Here is a 20,273-nt window from a genome sequence, read left to right on the forward strand (position 1 = left end):
TGTGTGTGTGTGTGTGTGTGTGTGTGTGTGTGTGTGTGTGTGTGTGTGTTGCAGGATTGAGGTGGCCTCCATTTTGGCCTTGTGCCAGCTTTGGGGGCCTAGTGAAGGTGATGGTAGAGGACAACAGATTAATCAGGAGAAAAGTTGGACATTTTTTATGTGGTAGAGGATAAAACCCAACCTGATAGCTCAGAATTTAGCCCATTAGTCAACAATGGCCAAAAGACAGACGATTCAGAAAGATTTCACACTCTGATAGGAAAACAGTTATTGTGTGGTGCTTGTAGAACCGTTTGTAATGTGTGCTGTGTCAACTCTGATTAATCTCACATGTTTAGCATGAATGTAAGGCTGTTTACTAAACCGCATGCATGCTAAACAGTCGACTATTTAGCTCAGCAGAATGAGATCTGGGGCACCACCCATGTTGTCACAGCTTTGTATAAATATGTAAATTATGTTTTGGGTTTTGTGGCACAACCCAACTTTGTGTATATTATGTGAATAAAAGTTTGCCTGTATAGGTGCGCATGCTCTCTGCATCAGAGATGGCATGTATTATTGAGACGTATAGACCTAGAAGAGCAAAACGATCAAATCTGATTGTTTCTGGTGTGTGTATTTTGTTTTCAAGTATGTCAAACACATTTAGCAAAAAGTAGCTAAAACACAAGCTATAAATAAGTTACACACTGAGGTCAAGCAGTCCTGAATGACTCACTCTCACTCAAACATAACTGAACTGTTTGTATTACACCAACACCGAGAAACCCAAGAACACCCACTGTTAGCCAGTAGCCAATTATCATGTGTTCTCTTGGTAAACAACTTCTCAACATCTGAGTAACAAGGATTAATGATCTAATTTGTCACAACCAATTAGAGAGCAAATAAATGTTCATCATGAAGGGAAAAAAAAAAGCTTTCAATAGTCTGCTTTAGCTTCTTAATTCCTACCTGATACAGTGCTGAATGTGAGGGACTGCTACAGTCTTTGTCTTATTAAAAAGAACAGCCCTATATGCGTTTTTAAGCATTTGTTTGATGGGAAGGTATTTATCCTATAAATTCCTGCTGTTATTCCATGTGATTTTAGCCTGTTTATTCTTTTAAGATGGACATTTTTGAATCTATGTTTAGCCCTTGCTTGTGCACTCAGGCAGTACATTTCTATTAAGCCTGAGCTCAGCACTGTGACTCATTTGTTTTTCTGCTGCAGTTTGCAGCAGATCTGTTGTGCCGATGTGCTCAAAGAAGGTCTCCTGTGATGAGCCTGAGCAAAACAGAACTCTATACTTTTTTTTTTTTAAGACCATTAGTGAGAGGAGGTGCTAAGTGCCTTGCGAAAACAGATAAGAACGCAGGCCGGTTTTGGCACAATGCTTGAAATATTGAAATCTAAATAATGAATACACCATCCAAAATGTATTCACTAATGGATCCCATTACAAAATGTAATATGTAAGTCCTTGAGAATACAATCGGAATACATGGTGAAACGAAACCTCTGAGAGCAACTGGCAGTTTAACTCTATACCTTGTACTTCAACTGGTGCTTAGTAGTGCTTCTTTGTTATGAACTGGATGGTAAATATGGCATTTAATCTGTTCATACAATAGTCAGCAAGCAAACATGCTTGGACTGAGCATTTTTTGTTTGTTTGTAACTGTATTGTTAGTACTTTAGGCTGGATCTAGCCTAAATTTAATCAGAGAACAGAATAAAAATGGCCTTAAATGGATTAAAAATGTTAATGCACAAGTGACACGTTATATAGTCCTTCCATTATATAGTTTATCGAAGTAAGAAACACTCGTGAGTGCTAATTGCAGTAGTGTAAATCCGACCACAAAACATTTCAAGCATAATTTATAGGTTTATAAATGTTTGAGTTAAGTCTAATCAAGCAAATTGCTAAAAGAGTAAACCTGGTTTTCTGTATATCAGCTTTTCTCTCCTGCCATAATTGATTGCAAAAATACACTTTTTTTTCACAGATGCCTTAGGTAACAGTTCAGACAAGACTCTTTCTAGATATTGATTTAACTAACTGTTTATAATACCTGCTATAATTAAATGGTAATTAAATTAAATGTTGCGGATTATCTAAAACACTCGTGGGAAACTGCAGCGGGACCGAATGTTCAGGAACGTTAGGAATAACATTTTAAACTATGTATTTAATAACAATTTTCATTAAATTATTTTGAAACACATTATTGTATTATTTATTTTAAGTGATAAAAGCATTTATGTCTATTACTTCACATTTTCTGTTAAGTATGCATCAAAAAGAAACCAACTTACTGGCGTAATGTCTAGATAATTTCACTAAGGTACCATAGGAGCTGCAGGGGGGTGCGTCCAAAATTCGAAGATTTTCGGAAATCGGGGGTCGGTGGGGTCTTAGAACGTAACCCCCGCAAGGTCCGTGGGACCACTGTATAACATGGATTATAGTAACAACTGGATGTTTGGATGACAATGCTACAGATTTACTGTGTTTCCAAGATACAGTATTACCATGGCTGCCTGTATCTATTTCTGTATTTAAATTTTTTTCAAGTTCATGCAGGCCAAATGAAACAAGGTTTTGGGCTGAATGTTAATAAAACTCCCATGTTTGATGCATGTGCCATAACACTACTTTTTGAATTATTAAGTACATTTGCTTTGAGTCGGTTAGGTGCCCCTTTACAAATTTCACTTTCGGTATGCTACTGCTGCTGCCTAGTGTGTGAGTAAAGGTAGAGCTCATTATGAATATTAAATGGTAATAATGTGATAAAAGATACAAGCTGCATAGTCGTCTTGCCAGTATTTTGTATTGCAGTATCCTGTCTTATTCTGCACACATGCTATAGCAGCTGTTTGCTCGGAAGTCAGTGAGCAGTCCAGCTTACATTCCAATGCTCAATTATCTTTTGATCTTTATTTTTCTCGATATGATTCATTGTGTGTGGTCTTTCTGTCATAAGTAAAAGAATGCGGGCAATGAAAGTGAGTGTTGAGAACAGTCTGGGGGGAAGCTGACAGCCATTCAGCCATGTAATTTATATTCATTGGTGTTAGAAATTTTGTGATAGAAATGGATAATACACAAAAACACACTTGGACATTTTTGGCCTTGTATTAACTTAAGGGTGTTTTTCCTGCATCATTCATGTGTGTATTAGCGTGAATGTGTGCTCGCTGTCAGTCAGTGATGACTGGAATACTGATTGCTGAAGTTGGTGCACAGCTTAAAGAAAACGTAGCCTGCCCATAACACATCACCTCAGTGCTGGCGAACAGCTCTTCTCTCTCTCTCTCTCTCTCTCTCTCTCTCTCTCTCTCTCTCTCTCTCTCTCTCTCTCTCTCTCTCTCTCTCTCTCTCTCTCTCTCTCTCTCTCTCTCTCTCTCTCTCTCTCTCTCTCTCTCACACACTCACACACACACACACACACACACACACACACACACACACACACACACACACACACACACACACACACACACACACACACACACACACACACACCTGTGTTCTTGCTGAGGTCTACCTGAGGCAGTTTGCACCAAATGTTTGACAAGTTTTATTGTTAGAAAGCAGTTTCTGAACGGTGCAGTCTAAGGAACGGATCTGTGCTTCACTTAAGAAACAGTTGTTTGTTGTGAATCACACCATATGGGAGACAGTTAACTCTGTGTTTGTCTAACTAAATGTCATGCCTTTAAATTAGGCCTGGCTATTGTAGTGTGCTTTTCTGATTATCAGCCCAGAACCAGATGTGGAGACTTGTTGGCATTGCATTATGGGAAGGTTAGATGGCAGCTGAGATGAGGCTTATCTTTGAATGTCCCACAGCCTGTAACTTGTATGTTTTGATGTTTCTTACATGTTTGCCATCAGAGAACAGTCTCCCAGCGAGGAGTAAGGTAGCAGTGCTGCTACTGATGATTAATGACCAAACTCACTAAAGCTACCACCCTGCCAGCCAGCGGAGTGAAGGGAGAGCATGGTGTATTTGTTTGCGCCTCCCATCCTACACCGGAATTAACAACGGCCCGTCCCTTGCGTGCAGCACAAATCACCTGCCTCGGTCTTTGTTGGAGAGCGTTAAGCATTGTTGAGCATTACGTGAAGAGCATGTTATATGATTGGGTTTGCTGTACGGTTGTGGGTGTGAGCACGAAAGCAGGCATGAAGGCCACACGAAGCTATTTGATCAAGCGTGGATTTACCTTGGCAGATAATTTAATTGCAGGCGTGTAGCTGAAAATATGCACTCCCTACAGACACTGTATTCGCCAGTCTCTATTTTTCCTCAGCCTCAAGTTTCCCCTCTTGTCTCCTTTCTGTAAGTGTATATTTATGGCTCCATCAAAGTCAACCAGTCTCAGAAAAGCCTATCCTTTAGATTTATAAACCTCTTTTCCCCCCTCTTACCTTCCATCAATTTTCCAATTATAAAACTTTAGGGCAGCATAGATGTCCCATCCTTCCTGTAATGTAAAGTGTGTGTGTGTGTGAGAGAGACATGTGTGAGCAAGCAGTATGGGGTTATGGCAGAGACATTCCTGTGTGTAGCTAATAATGAGTTAGTATAGATGTGTGGGCGGCCTAGAGACAGCAGAATGGCAACCTTGGAGAATAACCTACAGTCACGTCTGCCTTTTCTTTAGGCTGCCTGACTGTCTTGGTAAACTTCTGTGCTGTTTGATTGCATTGCCTGAATATCAGTTGATTTTTAAGAAGTCATGAGGGAGAAACCATGTGTGGAAACACATTCAGGATGCGAGTTCAGTCAAGTCACTCTGGTGAAATTATCATGCAGACTCAAATTTTCTCAGCCACAAGTTCCTCTCCCGTGTACTGCTCACCATAAGAACCTCTCACACTCTGCCCCTGGTAGGTTAAAACTAAACCTAAAACACATTAAACTCAGTGATTGATTGGGCTTTCACTGTAGTCCTTCAGCAGAATTAAGCCAGCTGTGACTGATACATGACCATGTCAACACGCTCTCCACTGGGGTCAAGCAGGTCAAGTGGCTCAGGGTCACATGGGTCATGGTCGCAGACACTCATCCTGCTGTGTGAAATCTGAACTCGCACATCCAGATTGTTTGCCTGCCTGTAGATCTGTAGTCTAGACACTCTGCAGAGGCAGGTCCTTGATTCAGAGGGCACTTTTCTTATTGTCCTGGGGGCTGAACTCGGTCTAAGTCAGTGGAGGGTAACTGGAGCATTCCCTTCTCTTGTAGGCTGATCTTACTCGCCTTTGTCATTCTTTCAGTTATCTCATCTCAATCTGGATTCAGAGCTATGGCATTTAAATGCAGAATGCTTTGCCTTGGTTGTTTTTCCTCTCTATTTCACTCCGCTGTCTGCTTTTCCTCTCTCACTTTTTGAACCCTAACTCTCGTGTATTAACACGCTCTCCCATGTCTCCTATTGTTAGCTGACATTCTCGTGTCTCTTTACATTACAGGCGGATAGATAGGGTGGGCTTTTGAGTTTGAAGTAGAGGTGGGTTTACCCTGAAACCAGCTCTGGCTATACAAATACTCAATTGTTTCGAGAGCACAAAAATGTTGAGGTTAATGTCATATGACTCCGCAATAAGAATTCAAACATGCATTCGCCGTAACTCAGACGTCTCATCGCGATAGAGGACACAGAGGGCTCAGGCAGCCGAATCGAAATTACGAGATCTTCAAGATGAAGAAGAGGGGGGGGGGGGGGGGAAAGCAACGAGCCTGTGTTTGGTTGAGTACTGGAACAGTAGCCTCAAGAGAGTGCATGAACGTGGTTTGATATCTTTTTAGGAAATGATTCTTTGGCAGTGCTGCTGCAGGGCTCCTAGACGGAAGTTCTTCGATAGGAGACGTCTGACTCCGTGTGTAATTATCTACAGTGACAGACATAATCACCGTAAAAGGAAAAGACTGTGTGTCATTAAACTGGAAAGGAAAGACATTGTGTCATCACTTGCTGTCAAACCACTGATAGCCCTGTTGTATCTGTAATTCATTACAGCCATAACACAAGGCGGGAGCTTTGACAGTGGTGCAACAAGCAGAACATTTCATGTTAAAAATAAATGATTATAGTGGAACAAGCCTGCATGCCGTACGGCAGTTAGTTTTCAAACTGCATTTTTATCTACTGTGTGATAGTAGTGCTACTCTTCAGCGCTTTGTGGAAATCTAGTTTCTTCACAGTATGCTGAAGATAGATTGAAGGTGGAACAAAAATGGTTTCATGGGAATGATTAATGTACTAGTAATAAAATCCCTATCTGATAATTATGTGCAACAGGTCCATTCTGCTTGCCAAGCTTGACTTGGGAAAGGAAGCACTACACATTTTCTGATGATGATTGTTGGTTTTGGAGGATTGTGAATGAGGTTACTGACTGTGTAATTTGTGCGTAGGTGGAAATCACCGTATACGTCAGTCAAAGTGGTGTGGTCCACTATCGAATTTCAATGTATGCATTGTTAGGAAGTGTATTTCCTTCTGCAGTGACTCCTAAGGAGCGTTGCAGTAAAGACCAACAGCACATTAATGGTTTATTTGCAATACTACACCAACTATTGGAGAGACAGAGAACAAAGGGTTCAGGTAACATCTGTTCCGTCTCTGCAGACTTGTCTAGTTGTAAGATGTTTTATTGGTTACAGATCAAAGCATTTTGTATTGAGGTAGACATGCTGAGAGATTCAGTCTTATATGTTGATTTGTCTCAACATAGGAGAGATTACTTTTAACAAAAGGGTCAGCAATAGCAATCAACAGCTATGAGATTACACTAGTCAGATGACTTACTAGCTATTAAACACCCTACTTCAAAAGAAAACTGGCTTTAAATGTGACTAACAGCAAACTTTTGATTAATCGTACTTCATGCCTCTGATCGTGATGTCTGCCTTTTCTTAGCTTTGTGAAGTCTTCTCAATCTCTGTTTCCACTGATCCACCTCTTGTGTATTTCTCTCTTTCTCTCTCTCTCTCACACACACACATACACACACACACACACAATATAACTCTCTATATCAATTCTATAACTTAGGATGCAGGTAATTCTCTAAATTATTTGTGTGTAATTGATAGGAAAGCACAATATGCCAAAGATAGTCACTGTATTTGTGTAGTGTACGCCCCTATCATACCATGCCAGAAATTTAGGTAACTGTGCTGCCAAACTGCTAGCTTGGCTGGCATGGCAGGAGAATAAACTTAATTAATTTGCTCAGCACCGTTCCTCTCGTGCTTTTATACTCGAGAGAGAGAAAGAGAGAGAAAAGCTTTATGATTAATAACTGGAAGGATAAATTAGTTTTATGAAATTACAAGATCTGCATCATGGACAAGGTCATGTGTAGAATATTAAATGTTAAACAGAAACCTACACAATGTAATGCCATGCAAGAGCTGAATTTCCAGACATATTTTTGTGTCATTTGAGAGCTATTAGTTTGCCTCAGCTGTGACTCTCAAACATGCCTGTGGGATTTCACACGAACATCCTCTAAAGTAAATATGGTCATTTTGCAATTATACAGTGTATTTAGATTACGTAAGCTCTGTTAACCAAAATATTTTTTACTTCTAGATTCAGATAAAGAAGCCCACATCGTTCATATCCACAGTAGTCTGTGCAGTGTTTGGTGGAACACTGTGAAAAATGTGCCCCTAGACTGCTATTATATATATATTGTTACCCACATGGATGGATGGGGCCCTTTTGTATAACCACAAATCTGTGCTTCCACAGACACTGCCCAAGCTAATCAATGTGCTTTTTTTAATCCGGCTGCATGGGCATCCAGTTACAATGATCTCTGCTGGTGAGCATTAAATTCTTCAAAAGTGTGCAGCTGCAGTTCTACAGACAGTCACTAGTCTGGAGCTTCTTCATCTTCAGCAAAAGAAGGCTACTCATAATTATGTTGTATATAGAATATAGACTTAAACATGCCGTATTCATTTGTAGTTATTTTCTAAAATATGCAAGTCGTGCCTTAAAAGAAATAAGCCAAAGATGCACACTGCAATTCATTTAGCAAATTTTTGGGAAAACACATGGTATACCTTTCTATGCACTGCTTAAATTGTTCAAGACCTTTTGCTGAGGCAGTTCCCATTAGCAGAGATTCCAATAAAACCTGAAACAGATTGTTTCGGTAAAGAAGAGAAATATGATTGTGAGGGCTGTGGCTGGGTGTGGGTTGCTATGCAGTAAGGGAGTGGGAGTTGGAGTGTGAACAGTGAGTGGGGTCGGTAGCCCTGGGAACTGCAACTGCTGTCATCCCTCTGTTGCCATAATCATAAGAGCAGAGGAAACCACATTAGACAAGCCAAGGAAGAGGACAAGGACATAACATCATAATGCCATATCAATACAGGCACATTATAGATCTCTTACAACCAACCAATCTGCCTGCTCCCTGTCTACAAGGTCGATATTAAGTTTGATCGATATTTAGTCTTGATGGGATGCATTCATTAGCTCCAGTTCTGGATGAGCTAATATAAATTTGTGTCTACACAACCCTGAGTTGATGCATGTTAAATCTGTAATATCAGAAATGTCAAATTCAGACTCAAAATAAATTAGTTATCTGAACCTGTAATAATGAGAATAAAATGTGCTTAATATTAATCTTTAATGTTTAAAATAAACACAACTGCAACAATAGGGGAGCTTCAGTTCTAAGAGTTTTTTGGTTTTATATAAAGACATAAAGCAGCTGATTAAACAGATTGGGTGGGAGGATTAACAGACACTATACTAAAAATGTCTATTTTAGTACAAAGGGTCTGGATCAGTTACAGTAAAAAAAAAAATAATAATAAAATAAAAAATCCCATCATTTAGGGAAGTTATCATACCCTCCCTATCACACTGCCGAGAGGGACAGTGCTTTTAATTGATAACTGGGACTATGGGTAATATATGTGTATATACACACAAAAAATGTGTATGTGTGTGTGTGTGTGTGTGTGTGTGTGTGTGTGTGTGTGTGTATATATATATATATATATATATATATATATATATATATATATATATATATATATATATATATATATACACACACACTGAGGAAAATAAGTATTTGAACACCCTGCTATTTTGCAAGTTCTCCCACTTAGAAATCATGGAGGGGTCTGAAATTGTCATCGTAGGTGCATGTCCACTGTGAGAGACATAATCTAAAAAAAGAAATCCAGAAATCACAATGTATGATTTTTTTACTATTTATTTGTATGATACAGCTGCAAATATGTATTTGAACACCTGAGAAAGTCAATGTTAATATTTGGTACAGTAGCCTTTGTTTGCAATTACAGAGGTCAAACGTTTCCTGTAGTTTTTCACCAGGTTTGCACACACTGCAGGAGGGATTTTGGCCCACTCCTCCACACAGATCTTCTCTAGATCAGTCAGGTTTCTGGCCTGTCGCTAAGAAACATGGAGTTTGAGCTCCCTCCAAAGATTCTCTATTGGGTTTAGGTCTGGAGACTGGCTAGGCCACACCAGAACCTTGATATGCTTCTTACAGAGCCACTCCTTGGTTATCCTGGCTGTGTGCTTTGGGTCATTGTCATGTTGGAAGACCCAGCCTCGACCCATCTTCAATGCTCTAACTGAGGGAAGGAGGTTGTTCCCCAAAATCTCGCAATACATGGCCCCGGTCATCCTCTCCTTAATACAGTGCAGTCGCCCTGTCCCATGTGCAAAAAAACACCCCCAAAGCATGATGCTACCACCCTCATGCTTCACAGTAGGGATGGTGTTCTTGGGATGGTACTCATCATTCTTCTTCCTCCAAACACGTTTAGTGGAATTATGGCCCAAAAGTTCTATTTTGGTCTCATCTGACTACATGACTTTCTCCCATGACTCCTCTGGATCATCCAAATGGTCATTGCCAAACTTAAGACGTGCCTGGACATGTGCTGGTTTAAGCAGGGGAACCTTCCGTGCCATCCATGATTTCAAACCATGACGTCTTAGTGTATTACCAACAGTAACCTTGGAAACGGTGGTCCCAGCTCTTTTCAGGTCATTGACCAGCTCCTCCCGTGTAGTTCTGGGCTGATTTCTCACCTTCCTTAGGATCATTGAGACCCCACGAGGTGAGATCTTGCATGGAGCCCCAGTCCGAGGGAGATTGACAGTCATGTTTAGCTTCTTCCATTTTCTAATGATTGCTCCAACAGTGGACCTTTTTTCACCGAACTGCTTGGCAATTTCCCCGTAGCCCTTTCCAGCCTTGTGGAGGTGTACAATTTTGTCTCTAGTGTCTTTGGACAGCTCTTTGGTCTTGGTCATGTTAGTAGTTGGATTCTTACTGATTGTATGGGGTGGACAGGTGTCTTTATGCAGCTAACGACCTCAAACAGGTGCATCTGATTTAGGATAATAAACGTAGTGGCGGTGGATATTTTAAAGGCAGACTAACAGGTCTTTGAGGGTCAGAATTCTAGCTGATAGACAGGTGTTCAAATACTTATTTGCAGCTGTATTACACAAATAAATAGTTGAAATCATATATTGTGATTTCTGGATTTTTTTTTTTTAGATTATGTCTCTCACAGTGGACATGCACCTACGATGACAATTTCAGACCCTTCCATGATTTCTAAGTGGAAGAACTTGCAAAATAGCAGGGTGTTCAAATACTTATTTTCCTCACTGTATATATAATCCTGTTGGCTCACTCTGCATTATATCACTGAAGTTGATATGACAAAAAAAACTAGTTTTTTGTCATTAAACTAGTAGCTCATCAGTCTGACTCTCAACTCTGTGTAAAAGGCAACAGTGTATTGAGGGAAGGGAAGCGGGATGAAAGAGCGGGGATCTGGAGCAGTGATAGAGAAAGGCATGTGAGATGAGAGGGGCGGTGAGGACTGATAGAGTGGGCTTAAGTAAGCAGAGAGGAGTAAGTAAGCAGAGCGCCCATAATGGATGGAGTGATGAAGAGAGAAGTGCAGGAAGTGAAAGCAGGGGAGTGAATGCATAGGCGGTACATGAGGAAGGGCAGGCAGACATTTGGCCTCCAGGCCAAACATTGCTGGCTCCAGAACATGTAAACAGTACGTGCACACCAGTCTGTGCACATGTTTTTGTATGATTGTGTAGAAGGGTAAGAGTGACTGACATTAACATTTAAAGCATTGAGTTTTGTAATCTCGGTCAAAAACATGCACAAATGGGTCAGACCATCCACGTAAAACTCTGTTAGGACAACAAATTGGTAACAAAAAAACTGCATTAATCAGTGTTTGAATTTGCTGCTTTTCTCCAACTGGTTTTGTTAACTGCCTGCATGAAACAAATGATTTAGGAGAACTTTGGGAGATCAGTTTCTGGATCAGTTACAGCATTTGGATGGCACTCAGTTGCAGGAGTGCAATCTTGAGATAAGAAGTGACACGAACAAAGACCTGACTCACCTCTATGGAGAAAAGTGGGCAAATTCTCCTGATAATGTAAAATAACTGTACACATATTGACACAAAGTTTTGTGGACAGAATGTAACTTAAACTATTAATGGTTGTGAAGCTCATAGAGTGTGCTTGGAAGAGGATATGTAATTTTAATGCCTTTTACCCAAAATGCAACTAGGCTAAAATAGACTTGAATGATGAGTAGTAAAAAGTGGTTGAAATGACATGAATTGAATATAGTAGCTTTATGCTGTAGAGAAGGTGAAGTCTTGCATTTTATGCTGCAGCACACTTTGCTTTTGCTGGCTCATATACATCATGATAGGCAGCCATGTAATCACATTTTACTGCCATCCCCTACTGTTTGTATTATGAGGGTTTTGAAAAGGTGCTGTGACCTTTTTAATGATTTATTTCAAACATTACGAATGTGCATTGCTATTTTAATGCTTTGACTACAGCTCCAGTATGCAGTGCGAGGCAGGTCGCGGATGTCATCTGTTATTTGTTCCTTCAATTTTCTCTCTTGTTTTATCTGACTAAACCTCCAGATACCTCAAGAAATGTAAGTGTGATGAGCCCAACAAACTGTAGTGTCTATGCAGGAAAGAAATTATTGGGCCAGACTAAGATTCATCACAGCTTAAGCTGGATGTGCTGTTCTGAATATCAAGCTGGAACAAACAGTCTTGGATACTGACCTCACAGTACTTCTCTCTGTTCCCTCAGTGCACCCGCAGCCTCTGCACCGTGAGGATGCCATTTTTATCACCCTGGCATCTGTCTCAGTCGTTGCCGTGCTTATCGTGGCGGTGTTCTTTGGCCACCGAATGCTGAAAGGTAAGATACGGTACCCACTACATGCAAGTGGTCCGTGATGATTTAATAGTGATTTGACCAGAGTGTGTGTGTGTGTGGGCATTTCAGGAGATCGTAAACAGGGATTGCATAATATGGATATGATGGAGGCCGCAGCATCTGAACCCTCAGTTGATTTAGACAGTCTAAAGCTACTGGAGGTGAGCATCTGAGATATTAATCTCCAACCTAATTTCTACACTATATCCCATAATGTATTAGTTTATACAAAATATATTTCGACAACGATCTTTTGCAGCTCATTGGTCGTGGCCGCTACGGCTCAGTTTACAAAGGCTCTTTGGACGAGCGTCCAGTTGCTGTAAAAGTCTTCAGCTACACGAACCGTCAGAACTTCGTGAACGAGCGAGCCATTTACAGAATCCCCCTGTTAGAGCATGACAACATAGCACGCTTCATTGTGGGAGACGAGCGTCTGACGACAGACAGCCGTATGGAGTACCTGCTGGTGATGGAATATTACCCACATGTGAGTACTGATCCATTAGCTACTGTAGCTACTCATCCAGATCTGACCAGATTGTAAAAGATAGTGTAGAATTTCGTTTCCTTACCTTCAACTGACCTTATCTCTTTGCTTTCATTTTAACCACCTCTTAATATTTTTGGCCATGGTAAGTGGGGAGTCAGATATCATGCCGGTAACACAACTATCTGGGCCGGTATTTTTATAGATGATTCAGATGGTGTTACAGCAGGCAGTAGGAGAAGGTGTGCTTTGTACCAGCTCATTGTGTTCTCTCTCTCTCTCTCGCTTTCTCTTCTCTCTCTCTTGCTCTCGCTCTCTCTTCTCTCTCTCTCTCTCTCTCTCTCTCTCTCTCTCTCCCCCTCTCGCTCTCTCTCTCTCTCTCTCTCGCTCTCTCTTTTTTCCCCCAAAACAATTACTCTTGTTTTGATTTCTATTTGAGTTTTAAATGCCCATCGTAGTAGTCAGACAAGAATAACAGTGTTGCCCGTCTCCTCTGATCTCATAAGCAGTACATTCTTGCACAGTGTAACATGTTACAACAGGCACACCTGTCTAGCATGTGTGTGAGGGTGTGACGCAGGAATGAATGTCTCGTCTGTTGTGTCTGCACAGACAGACATTACGCTGTTCACACACTGCCTCGTTTGTTCACGTCTCACCTCACTGCTAATTGTTTACTTTGAGTGGAATTACATTAGCAGCTTTAAACTTGGGGAGTCGGGGCGGCGGAGTACTGAAACGCAAATGTTTACATTTACGAGGGGGAAAAAATAATAAAACACCCCTTAGACTGATTGAGACGACTCTAAAGACTTCTTAGGGGAAGAGAGTATCCCTAGTGGGATGAGATCTGGAGACTTGTGGTTTTGTGTTCTGTGCACTTACAATCCCGAATTGACTATTGTGGGTAACCATTAGCATGTTAGTCACTGTAGTTGTTAAGGCTGCAACAAATAATTGATTTATTTAACGATTAAATCTATTTACACAGGTAAAACCCTTTTATTTACTGTATGGTAGAGATTGTATGGTTGAGATGCCTGAAGTCTTAGAAACATTTGTTTTTGATTTCACTGCATTAAAATGATTGTCGCAGTGTGTATAGAAATGTAATGTAAATAGTAAACACAGTAATGTAATACTTAATAGGATCTGTGGAAGGATTGTTACTGATCTTTTTAGGATCCTGTTTCCTGCATGAGCAGTGTTGCTGAGTTCATAAACATGACGTAGTCTACATTTATTGTGTGTGTCCATGTTCTTGTAGGGTTCCCTGTGTCGGTACCTGAGTCTGTATGCCCTAGACTGGGGGAGCTGCTGTCGTCTCGCCCATTCAGTCACCAGAGGACTGGCCTACCTACACACAGAGCTGCTAAGGGGAGGTCAGGGTCACTTTCAGCTTCTGTACACATACATTCACAAACATACGCTGATTTCACATTAAAAAAAATAATGAATCAGAGAGCTGCTCATGCTGATATAAAATTTTGCAAGACTTAAAAGCTCAATGGATCTGTTTTTGCTCATGTTCCGTCCAAGCAAACTGCATAATTATATTCATTGTATCAGTTCAGGTACGGTACAAAATAAGTTTTGTTTCTGTATATGTTTTGTTCAACGGGTTTATATTGTTCACCTCTGCTATAAGTAGTGGCAAGTAAGCGCTCTGTAGACTGTTGGATTGGTATAGAGTGAGGAGGGGGTATATAAATGGAGTCTGCCCTGTTGTCTATGGTTGTTTTATGCGTTTTAACCACACTGGGTTAAAAAGCAATGCAAATCCACCTATGGGCTGGCTGTTGGAAGACACCTCAGGGACGTTCTGATTTGCACATCTAGGTCACACTTTTTCTCTTCCTGAAATGAGATTCAGACATTGGGTCATTTTTTTGTTGTACATGCTTTGTCATTTTGTTTAAAAGAACGGTGGTCTTCATGTCAAGTCCCACTATTTGGACATACCAGGTACCAGTGAAAAATGACATTCAGTCGCTGCATGTCATCTGTGCTGCTTATTAGGACTGAGCAAATAAGAGGGAGAACAGTAAGTGAGAGTGGGTTGTCTGCAAAATCCTAACAGCTTTGAAGTCACCTGGCTTTTAAAGGGCCAACAGCAGGAGCAGTACAGATAAGATCGGGCTAATTTGTGTGTTTTGCTCCTGTAGTTGCCCTGGTAATGGCAGTGTGCCAGAGAGCTGCAGCAGGATACATTGCTTACTGGGTCTCCGTCTGGCTCAGCTCTGTGCAAACACACACGCACTCGCTCTCTGTTTTTATTTTTTTCTTTCTCTCTCCCTCTTTCCAACTGTGACTTCTTCAGGGCCTGAAGTTCAGCCAGGCACACAGTAGGGGAACGTGGGCATTCACTGTGATTACACAAACTATAACAGTGCCACCTGGTGGCTGTCTGTACAATGTGCATCTGCTGGGGCGAATGGAGTTGGTTTTGCTGCACAAGTGAGAGCAGACTGCTGGTTTTTCAGATATAACAGGCACCATTTGTGTAGAAATAGTGCCCAAGGCTATTTAAGTATTCATGTTTTGCTCAATAAGGAGCAAGAGATCAAAACTTTGGGACTTTGTTTACAGTTTTTTTGCATTACATTTCTCACATTAACTTTTCTTTATAGCATTGCCCCACAGATTGGTGACCTTTTGCTTAGATCGATCTTTTTAAATGTTGCTTTAGTAGATTTAACAGTAAAATTGATTTCTTCTTGATGTATGACGATCTTAGTAGCATCTGTTTTTAGTAGTTTAAGTGTAGAAAATTGCAAATGGCCAAACTTGTGGCTGATTGAGTTTTGTGTTGATTTACTTGCTTGATGTGGGCATTATCTGAATTTTATCAGTTTTTTCTCTGGCTAAATTTCAAATGGATTTATTTTAGGCTTCTACATGTTCTACAAGGCCATTATTTAATACACAATATAGGTAGCATATGTTAACATCAAAACATTACATAGGTAAAAAAAAAAATCTTTAATACTGTACAGTTTTTGTTTACTTTAGTAATTTTTTTTTAATTAACCTATACTAGTTTCACATACGTTTACTGACACAAAATGGCTTAATCCAATATAACAGAAAAAAAGCTCAAGAACATCTTCTCTGTCTTAGATATATATAAACCAGCAGTCTCACACCGGGACCTGAACAGCAGAAACATTCTGGTGAAGAACGATGGCACGTCTGTGATCAGTGATTTCGGTTTGTCTATGAAACTGACAGGAAATCGTCTTGTCCGCCCTGGAGAGGAGGAGAATGCTGCGATCAGTGAGGCATGTTGATCACCATAAAGTGCAATTTTTCAGAATATATTTTTTGTGTAGTTTCTTTTTTTTTTTTCTTTTAATGTGATGATTTTGTTAGCTTCATGATTCAGAGCTCATTCTGAGGTGTACTTGAAAGAAAAAAAACAAAAGTGCTGCAATCTCATTTCTCATACAGTGTTCTGTCTCTGTGTAGGTGGGTACAATCCGCTACATGGCCCCAGAGGTGCTTGAAGGAGCAGTGAATTTGAGGGACTGTGAGTCTGCTCTAAAGCAGGTGGATATGTATGCTGTTGGCTTGATATACTGGGAGACCTTCATGCGTTGTACAGACCTTTTCCCAGGTGAGATCTTAAAGTCTGTGCAATATGCATTATGCTGGCTAAGCAAAATCGCTGTAGCAAGAAATGAGACACTTTACTTTATGTATTCCATTCTATATTGTATAACTGGTATACTGGTCTAAAATTGACTTTACATTTTTTACACAAGTTCTGGATCAGTACCTGATCTAACTGAACGTTGAGTCAGTTATCATTTAATCCCTTATTATTGATTATTGGGTTATGTAGTGGTGCTGTATGATGCCTAGGACTAGGAGCATGGAGAGACACTGAGAGAATAAACAAACTTTTTGTTTTCTTGCCATCGGTCTAAAGGGTGTAAAGAGAGAAAAAAAAAAAAAAGTCTCCTGGGTCTATAATAAAGTCTGTAAATAAGATTAAAAAAAATAAATAAACTTGACACCTTTCTTGTATATGTATTTAATCTCTGTTAAATAAAGGAATAAAGTTGATCAAATGTATCCGAGGATCTACTACTTTTTCAAGTACTTGGTTCTACTTTGCTAGGTCTTCTATTCTGATGGTTTCTGGTGTATACGTTTCTTAATCAGTTTCTATGGCGTTTTAAAAAAAATGAGGCAGCACCTATAATGTCGGGCTTTTCATGTACCCCCCTGGTAATCTACAGTGTTATGCATTCCACGGTGGATTGAAGTGCTTAATTAATCATCTCTATTCATGAGCTAAACGAATGACTCATTTAGATTCCTTTCACTCTTTTACACTATTTTACAAATGTTGTAAGCAATTTAAACGGAGTTCTTTTAGTGTTGTAACTTGTGTGTGGGGGTGTGTGTGTGGGTGTGTGTGTGTTTTTTCAGGCGAGACTGTACCAGAGTACCAGATGGCGTTTCAGGCCGAGGTAGGAAATCACCCATCCTTCGAGGACATGCAGGTTCTGGTTTCTCGAGAGAAACAGAGGCCGAAGTTCCCTGAAGCTTGGAAAGAGAATAGTCTGGTAAGAGAGATTGTGTGTCCTGTTTATTTTAAGTACATGAAACAACCTTATTTCTGACACCCATTGTGTTTCGGATAAGAACAATTCAGCATGTCTGGGGGGTTTTTTTCTTCCCCAATACCAAATCGGTGTGTAAAAACACACTCAGCTGGGTATTTGTAGCTGAGCTGCAGGTAATCATAAAAACCTGCAAGCACACAAGACGGCAAGGAATTAGCATGGTTTTGTGTCTGCACTGTGAAGTCTGATTCATTTCACTGCAGTGGGAGGCTGTTTTACAAGAAATTATTGTAAACAAATTTTTTTTCTCTCCGTCTCTCTTTTTAGGCAGTTCGTTCACTAAAGGAAACGATGGAGGACTGTTGGGATCAAGATGCAGAGGCTCGTTTAACTGCTCAGTGTGCAGAGGAGCGCATGGCAGAGCTGCTTCTTATCTGGGACAGAAACAAGTCAGTCAGCCCCACTGTCAACCCAATGAGCACAGCCCTTCAGAATGAGAGGTCTGCTAATGTACATAGTCATTTTAGCTTTCTGTATATTTATGAATAAACTATGATTTTAAATGAGTTACACTAGGGATGTTTGAGTATACATAATCTCTGTTTGCTTCCTGTCCCATTGTAGGAACCTAACCCATAGTCGCAGGGTTCCAAAGATTGGGTCTTACCCAGACTACTCATCCTCCTCATACATCGAGGACCATGATGGCATGGTGAAGAACCTTCCTGGAGACATGTCCACCTCAGGCACTTCTTCAGTGAGTGGCATTGGTCCTGGCACAGGGGGTGTAGGAGAAAAGAACAGGAACTCAATTAACTACGAGAGACAGCAGGCACAAGCACAGGCACGTCTCCCAAGTCCTGAGACCAGCGGAGCTAGTATATCCACAAGCACCACCACAACCACAGCAGGCCTCACCCCCAGCACAGTCATGTCCACCATCTCAGAATCAGCCCCATCTGAGGAGGGTGGAGCAGACCTAAGTGTGCCTGTCTGTCTGCAGCTCACCCAGGAAGACCTGGAGACCACCAAACTGGACCCCAAGGAGGTGGACAAGAACCTGAAGGAGAGCTCTGATGAGAACTTAATGGAGCATTCTCAGAAGCAATTTAGCGCTCCTGACCCGCTCAGCACAGGCAGCTCCAGCCTGCTTTACCCGTTTATAAAGTTAGCAGCTGAGGTGAACGCAGGAGCTGGAGGTGGGCATCAGGCTGAATTTGGGGCCGGTAGCAGTGCCACACTTGATGCTCCACCCACCATGTTTCCCCTTCCAAAACAACAGAATCTCCCCAAGAGGCCCACCAGCCTGGCCCTCGGCTCCAAAAATCCCAGCAAGGAGTCTTCATCGTCTCGGCTCAAGTTTGGCCGACACAAGTCCAACCTGAAGCAAGTGGAAACAGGTGTGGCCAAGATGAATGTTGTGGCAGCAGCAGAGCCTCATTCAGTGACACTAACCAATAATGGGGCAGGAGTGAGAAACGGAGCTGGAGCGCTCCTGATTAATGGCTATGCAGGTGGTTCCAGTAGTGCCAGCAGCTCCCTTGGGAACACAAACCCAGCTGGACCACAGGGTGAGGGAGGTGGCCTGCCTTTGCTCCAAAGCCAGCTAAGTGGTGATGACATTCGATTGAATATCAACATCAACTGCAGTCCTGACGAGCATGAGCCCCTGCTACGCCGGGAGCACACGGGTCGCACCAACTCCAACAACAACAACAACAGCAACGTCCACACTGCAGCTTCCTCTGGGCCAGGTGCATCAAGTGCAATACCAGCAGGACCTGCTCTGGCAGGGCCACAAGTACTGCAAGTGAATGAGGAAGCCCCTTTGAGACAGGACAAACCCAGAAGACCAGAAAGACCCAACTCCCTGGATTTGTCGACCACTTCACAGGACTTTTCAGTGTCTGGTAAAGCTCTACTCTATTGTCTTTTGGGTTTTCACATTTAACCATCTGTTCTCTGTCCATGGTTGCCCTGCATGCATTTTCTGATTATATGTGGTTACGTGCAGCTAGTTGTTTAACATTTATCAGAGGAGAAACCACATCACTGAGCTATAATGATGGAAAAACTGCAGGCCAGAGCACATTGCACTGCATTTTTGGTCTTATGTACTTCAGGAGAGACACTGTTGAGGGAACAACAAAAAGTGAGACATTTAATTCTTCAGTATATAAGAAATCGGAAAGTAATTGTTGGGGAAATTGCTGTGTTATAAGAGTACCTTTTATAATACCTTTGTGTCACTTTGTATGCAGCATCACACCACTTTGTTGTTGATTATTTTGCTGTAACACAACACACTGTTGTGTTTTATTCATACATATAATATGAATAATTGATCATTAAGAATCATTATCATCCTGCTAATGGAAGGCACAACCGGTAGAATAGCTGAGAGAGCACTCTAGTTATCTATCTAATCCAGTCACTATGTCACAAAAAACGTACTGATTTTATTAACATGTCATTGACACCAACATCACTACTCCGAACTCCTCTAACACTATTATAGCAGTCATTTGCTTTTATTCTTCTGACACATTCAGTATAAATCTTTGGCGTGATGGGATGCCATTTATCCGGAGCCTCGTCTGAGTAGTAAATCATTTTCATATTTGAATGGATGTACAAAAACTTACATTTTCACTTGATCCTGAAGTGCCTTTTATTTGTTGCCTGGCTGAGATTATCTGATTGAACAAACCCACCATTTGATTAAAAATTGCACATTTGAAAGCCTGCACATTTAATGCTTTCAGGGTGAACAGATCTCTCCTGCTTAACAAATGTTATGATTGTAATGCGTCTTTATATCCTCTTTGCCACTTTCCCAAACCAGTCTTCTAAATTTTTGAGAACCACTTGCAGCAGGTTTATTTCTTCTGCTTTTTCT

General features: G+C 41.0%; 1 protein-coding gene across 1 annotated transcript in view; it reads left to right on the plus strand.

Moving 5' to 3' along the window:
- bmpr2b (bone morphogenetic protein receptor, type II b (serine/threonine kinase)) overlaps positions 1–20,273 on the plus strand; it is a 50,476-nt gene that overhangs the window by 25,409 nt on the left and 4,794 nt on the right. The window contains exons 4-12 of the mRNA XM_083537991.1: positions 12,182–12,292; positions 12,380–12,471; positions 12,570–12,800; positions 14,068–14,182; positions 15,921–16,081; positions 16,269–16,416; positions 17,238–17,374; positions 17,702–17,874; positions 17,999–19,284. Coding sequence (XP_083394117.1) covers positions 12,182–12,292; positions 12,380–12,471; positions 12,570–12,800; positions 14,068–14,182; positions 15,921–16,081; positions 16,269–16,416; positions 17,238–17,374; positions 17,702–17,874; positions 17,999–19,284 — 2,454 coding nt within the window. The remainder of the gene's footprint in view (positions 1–12,181; positions 12,293–12,379; positions 12,472–12,569; positions 12,801–14,067; positions 14,183–15,920; positions 16,082–16,268; positions 16,417–17,237; positions 17,375–17,701; positions 17,875–17,998; positions 19,285–20,273) is intronic.

Source organism: Silurus aristotelis (genome assembly GCF_946808225.1).
Source record: "Silurus aristotelis genome assembly, chromosome: 3".
In the NCBI taxonomy this organism is placed as follows: domain Eukaryota; kingdom Metazoa; phylum Chordata; class Actinopteri; order Siluriformes; family Siluridae; genus Silurus; species Silurus aristotelis.